The 6419-nt window shown below is 34.5% G+C and overlaps 1 protein-coding gene across 1 annotated transcript in view; it reads left to right on the forward strand.

The window, feature by feature from the left end:
- LOC107679972 (kinesin-like protein KIF21A) overlaps positions 1-6419 on the forward strand; it is a 67675-nt gene that overhangs the window by 39226 nt on the left and 22030 nt on the right. Inside the window, exons 12-18 of the mRNA XM_016475707.1 lie at positions 1142-1204; positions 2387-2471; positions 2561-2675; positions 3428-3616; positions 4672-4871; positions 5500-5607; positions 5698-5766. Of these exons, the coding sequence (XP_016331193.1) occupies positions 1142-1204; positions 2387-2471; positions 2561-2675; positions 3428-3616; positions 4672-4871; positions 5500-5607; positions 5698-5766 (829 nt within the window). The remainder of the gene's footprint in view (positions 1-1141; positions 1205-2386; positions 2472-2560; positions 2676-3427; positions 3617-4671; positions 4872-5499; positions 5608-5697; positions 5767-6419) is intronic.

Here is a 6419-nt window from a genome sequence, read left to right on the forward strand (position 1 = left end):
TCTCCTAACTGTGATATTTTCAGAAATAGAAGTCGCGTTTTTTCATCTGAAACGTGCTGCGATTTATTTTCTAAAGCCACTCATATAATGCAGAAACGCTCATGAAGCATGCAGGTATTTGTACTGATGCAGAATAGTACAGCCTAGCGCATTTCATACAGGCTGCTAGATTCACTTTCGCCCATTAAGTCGTGTATGCCTAAGGTTGAAAATAAATGATGTTTATAGTGAATGCCCCTATGAATGGTTTTATTTTTACGATTTCGTTTTAATTCAAATGATGCGTGTGCTTAGTGAGTGAACATCAAAGATCACACAACAGAAGTGCGCGCTCTCTCTCTCTCTCTCTCTCCCTACCGTTAAGTAACTTGTGCATTGTTTTACTTACTTGTTTTTGACATATCCTACCGAACTACAAACTTTCCAGTGATGTCTGTGAGAAAGATATATTCACTCGACAAGCTCGCGCATCTGCGCCGCCGCGCGCTCAATCCACTCAGCGTGCTTTGTTTATCAGCTCGCGCACAACAGCTATACAGGCGTTAATACTGAATGTTTAACGTTATATTCATTGCATACATATACTTCGTAGTAGACATCCTTAACTCCTTTCTGCTCTCTGTTGTTCTGTTGTTGGTGTTTCTTTGTTTGAATATGGTGCTTATCACATGTTGTGTGGTATCGGCGTTTGGTATCGGGGCATTTTAACGAGTACGAGTACAGGAGCTCAGTATCGGGCCCGATACCGATACCAGTATCGGTATCGGTGCATCCCTACCTTTAATGCATAACACTTGCTCTCCATTTTGTTGAATCAGTTCTAAAAGCTTCCTTTATTTGTGATATTTTTTGTAAAATGATGTTGTTGTTGTTGTTTTTCCTCAGTGTTTTGTATTGTTTTATGCAATGGAGGACTAAAATAACTAGGGAAAAACTGCAAAAACTGCACAAAAAAAAACCTACAGGGATATCATATCAGCAATAATATCTTTTAATATGATGTGTCCTTATCCACATTGAACATTTCCATGTGATCACCAGCCATCTTTACTAATGTGTGTACCGTACCCTCTCTCTCTGTCTCTCTGTGCTCCTCGTTTCCTCTCTTTCACCCTTCACCTCTGACCTCTGACCGCTGAAGACTCCAGCAGCTGCTGAGTGACAAGCGAGAGGAGGATGAGGAGGAAGAGGTGGAGGAAGACAGGTTTGTCCCTGTGTCTCTCTTTCCCCTCGCTGCCCTCTATAATTACCCATAACCCCCTGTGTTTCATCGCTGCTCGTAATCTTTAAATTCTGGTTGTCTCTCAGCAGGTAGTTTCCAGTCTTGGAGAACAGCCCACAAAATGTTTATACTTCATTTGTGTACTTTGATTTCTTTTGATTTATTATTTTTTTTTTTTTTCAAATACACCTTAAAGCAGTGGGTGAATCTCACAAAATCTTGTAAGAACTTGTCTGGGTGACATTTCACCAACACATATTTCACCAAACAAGGTTTACTTGTAATTCTCTTACCATAAACACTGGACATTTATTTTTTTATGATGATTTTTCGTTCTTTCTCTGCTGCTGTACTTTGATGACTGTATGTAAATGACCTCTGTTATGATTGACTATCCTCTGATGCAGGGTTAATTTAGTATTATTTATATAATGGTATAGCAATCATTAATGATTTTGAGTTAGATTTAATTTTTATATTTTCAGTTTTCATTTTACTTTTAGTTTTAGAAATGTTGTTTTAATGTGCTTTTCTCATTTTTATCAGTTTTTATCAATTTTGTTTTATTAATCGTAGTCATAGTTATTATATTAGTATTAAATTGTAGTATTCAGTATTAATAATTTTAGCACATCAACTTAAACGTATTATATTTCAGTTAGTTGCCAAGGCAACATTTCAATTTCTATTTTTTTAATGCTTTTAATAAATGGTGTAAGTAAACTAGAGAGGAAGATTTGGTTACATTTTATTTTAAGGTCCAGTTCTCGCTATTAACAAACCATTAACTGCAGCATTTGCCTCAATAAACTCCTAATTTGCTGCTTATTAATAGGTAAGGTAGTTGTTAAGTTTAGGTATTGGGAAGGATTATGGATGTAGAATATGGTCATGCAGAATATGTGCTTTATAAGCACTAATAAACAGCTAATGTGTTAATAATAGGCATGCAAATAAGCAACTGAGAATTGATTAATTGATTAACTTTTGAATGTTACCATTTAACTTTTCTGTTGCATCATGTGTTTCTGTCATAATACCATCTTTCCTTCCCTCCTAATTTTCTGTTTTGTTTCAGACAATCTATGCTGCTTATAAAAAAAGCATATGTTGAAAAACATTACAAAACAGATTTTAATTCCTAGTTTTGATTTCCCCCTGCAGTGCCAACAGAGATGAAACACATGACGGCGAACAGAAGATTAGCGAGAGAGAGCGGTTAGAATCCACCAATCAAGAGCCAGAGATGGTATGATTGACAGCCCGCTTGCCCTATCAGAACACATTTTAAAGGCGGAGCTCATCATTCAGTCTTTGACATGAAATGGTTTCCCTCAGGAGGCCAGTGACCGTGAGGAGGGGGATGGAGAGGAAGACGAGGAGGAAGTTGAGGAAGAGGAAATGGATGCAGAGGAGAGCTCAGATGAGTCTGACTCTGACCTGGATGAGCAGGGTACTGATGTTTACTGTGAAATAATAACTTTACCTCAATATGATTTATAAAATGACTGCTTTTTAGAGATTTATACTAGTACGAAAGCTATATGATAATATAAAACATGATTTTAGTAAGCCAGATCTATTTATTTTTAATTAAAGAAGTACAAGAGTTTTGCTATTTTGTAAATATACAATATAGCACATAACATATGTGACCTTGGAGCACAAAACCAGTCATAAGGGTCAATTTTTCAAACATTGAGATTTATACATCATCTGAAAGCTGAATAAATAATCTTTCCATTGATGTATGGTTTGTTAGGATAGGACAATATTTGGCCGAGATGCAACTATTTGAAAATCTGGGATCTGAGGGTGCAAAAAAATCTAAATATTGAGAAAATCATCTTTAAAGTTGTCCAAATGAAGTTCTTAGCAATGCATATTACTAATCAAAAATTAAGTTGTGATATATTTACAGTAGGAAATTTACAAAATATCTTCATGGAACATAATCTTTACTTAATATCCTAATGATTTTTGGCATAAAAGTAAAAAAAAAAAAAAATTTAAAATAATTTTGACCCATACAATGTATTTTTGGCTATTGCTACAAATATACCCCAGCGACTTGAGACTGCTTTTGTGCTCCAGGGTCACATATAGTTCTGCTTTTTTAAACCAATTTCAATTTTAAAATGTTGCCTGTTTTAATGCCCGTCTTTTTGTAAACATAAGTGTTTGTATTGTTTTTGCATTGATTAGAGGACTTCCAGGCAGATCTGGCCAACATCACGTGTGAGATCGCCATCAAGCAGAAGCTGATCGATGAGCTTGAGAACAGTCAGAGACGTCTGCACACGCTCAAACAACAGTATGAGCAGAAACTCATGATGCTGCAGAGCAAAATCAGAGACACGCAGCTGGAGCGAGACCGTGTGCTGCACAACATGGGTAAGGACACATATACCACCGCTACGCCGTGATGCACGATGCTGGGGTCAAATTAATATAAACGTAACATGCCAGCAACAGCCCATTTTAGTTTTCATGTTTGCCATATGTTTAACCAGAAGAAAAGTGTAGGTTTTTATTTGTATCCATCAGGAATAGATTGAGTTTTAAAAAGTGGGCACTGCTACCAGAATGCAGCCTGGTAATTTGGGGGAGGGGTTAAAAATAAGTATTTTTTTGACTTAGTTATTGAAGTTTAAAGAGAGATTATTAAAGTGTTTCTTTGGGCATGCAGTAATTAATCATTCACAATGAGGCCAGAAACATTCATAAATAGCGTAAATTTCATGATAACTTGAATGTGATAAGACGAAATAAGTTATTAAATTAATTTCGGAGCCATGGCTTCTAACACACATTCAGTGCTCCTAGCGTGTAGATCATGTTTGCGTCAGGACTGATAAAAGCTAAAGAAATTCTGTTTTGTTTCTTGTTTTTGTTTATTTGCTTGTTTTATATTGTTTTTTATGTTATGGTTTGTTTTTGTTGTGTTATGTTTCGTGTTTTTTGTTTTGTTTTGTTCTGTGTTGTTTCATGTTTTGTCTTGTCTTGTGTTTTGTGGGGTTTTTTGTTTTGTTTTGTTCTGTGTTGTTTCATGTTTTGTCTTGTCTTGTGTTTTGTGGGGTTTTTTGTTTTGTTTTGTTCTGTGTTGTTTCATGTTTTGTCTTGTCTTGTTGTGTTTTGTGGGGGTTTTTGTTTTGTTTTGTTCTGTGTTGTTTCATGTTTTGTCTTGTCTTGTTGTGTTTTGTGGGGGTTTTTGTTTTGTTTTGTTCTGTGTTGTTTCATGTTTTGTCTTGTCTTGTTGTGTTTTGTGGGGGTTTTTGTTTTGTTTTGTTCTGTGTTGTTTCATGTTTTGTCTTGTCTTGTTGTGTTTTGTGGGGCTTTTTGTTTGTTTTGTTTTGTATTGTTTTTTATGTTATGTTTTGTTGTATTTTGTTTTGTGGGGGGTTGTTTATTTTGTTTTGTTGCGGTATGTTTGTTTTGTGTTGTTTTAGGCTCTGTGGAGTCATGCTCTGAGGACAAGACCAAACGGATAAAAGCAGAGTATGAGAAGAAACTCAGCGTCATGAACAAAGAGCTCCAGAAACTACAGGCGGCTCAGAAGGAACACGCTCGTCTACTGAAGAACCAGTCACAGTACGAGAAGCAACTGAAGAAACTACAGCTGGATCTGGCGGATATGAAGAAAACCAAAGTGAGAGTCAACATGGAGACATGGCTGTGCACTGAATCACTGAAACATGCTGAATCACCGTTACAACATAAAATATTTGATTATCAACAGCGCCTCCTAGTGGTCCACAGACGCAGCACCCCCTACACCAACATACTGCAGAGATCATTGAAGAATTGGCTCCTTTTCTCAAAATCTGCACTAAATTGTTTGACATCCAAAATTATATCATTGTGTTATAAGCACACAAGTGTACTACTAATCAACATCTTTTAGAAAAATCAATAGTTCAAATTCATTTAAATTTATATTGTAGTATATTATTTTTATAAATTGGCAATTCCAGATATAATATCAGTATCAGAATTATTACCCTTCATGAAAATGCATGAATATATATATATATATAATGTATATATGTGTGTGTAAAAAAATATTACATGAGAAAAGTTAAGATAATTCTAAGACTTGAACTATAACATTAATAGAATTTCATACTACTTTACTATTCTCCTTATGTGTTATATAAGTAGTATGATAGCTATTGCAAACAAGTCCACACTCTGATCTAATGAATGTGTATGGCCTGAATCCTACAGCTAATCCAGTACTGAAATGAGCTGACTGTTGCTATGGTGGCTGTTGCCAGGTGCGTCTGATGAAGCAGATGAAGGAGCAGCAGGAGAAGAGCAGGATGGCCGAATCCCGCAGGAACCGAGAGATCGCCACACTTAAGAAGGACCAGCGCAAACAAGAGGTGCATGATGGGAGAATAACACTAATGCAGCATGAAAGAGCTAACTGACAGTGAAATACATTGTGTGCTGTGTGTTTTTCTCTTGTACAGCATCAGCTAAAACTGCTTGAAGCTCAAAAGAGACAACAGGAACTTATACTGCGCAGGAAGACTGAGGAGGTGAAATATTCCCCTCAATTTTGCCTCTACTGCACCTCCAAAGTGTGACTCATTGATATGTTTTTAATTACGCAATAATATTTATTAATTTAAAATATATTATTAAGGTTATGCATTTCATTTTTTAAACATGCATATACCCTGAAAATAAAAATCACTTGCTTTGATATTGTTGTTATATAATGCACTTAAGCACTTATAATATAATATAATTCATCTGTATTTCAGTTACCAAAAACTATTTTTATTATATTATATTATATTATGTTGCACTTAAGTATAATATAATTCATCTGTATTTCAGTTACCAAAAACTATTTTTATTATATTATATTATATATATTATATTAAATAAAAAAGTAACTGAAATAAAATAAGTTAGTTGAAGTACTACAATTACTAAAACTGAAAAAAAATTAATAATAATAATTTTAATTTAAAAAGCACATAACTAAATTACTAAAACTTAAACTAAAGCTGAAAATATTAAAATAAAAGCTAATGATTTAATGTTATAATATTATATAAATAATACTAAAACTACACTGATGCACCTATACACTATGCGTTGGCAACTAACTGAAAAAAAAAAAGTATAAATGTAAGTATAATATAAAGCTACATTAAATTAAAATGACTAAAATGATCATTAA

The sequence above is a fragment of the Sinocyclocheilus anshuiensis genome, unplaced genomic scaffold (assembly GCF_001515605.1).
Source record: "Sinocyclocheilus anshuiensis isolate Anshui unplaced genomic scaffold, SAMN03320099.WGS_v1.1 scaffold528, whole genome shotgun sequence".
In the NCBI taxonomy this organism is placed as follows: domain Eukaryota; kingdom Metazoa; phylum Chordata; class Actinopteri; order Cypriniformes; family Cyprinidae; genus Sinocyclocheilus; species Sinocyclocheilus anshuiensis.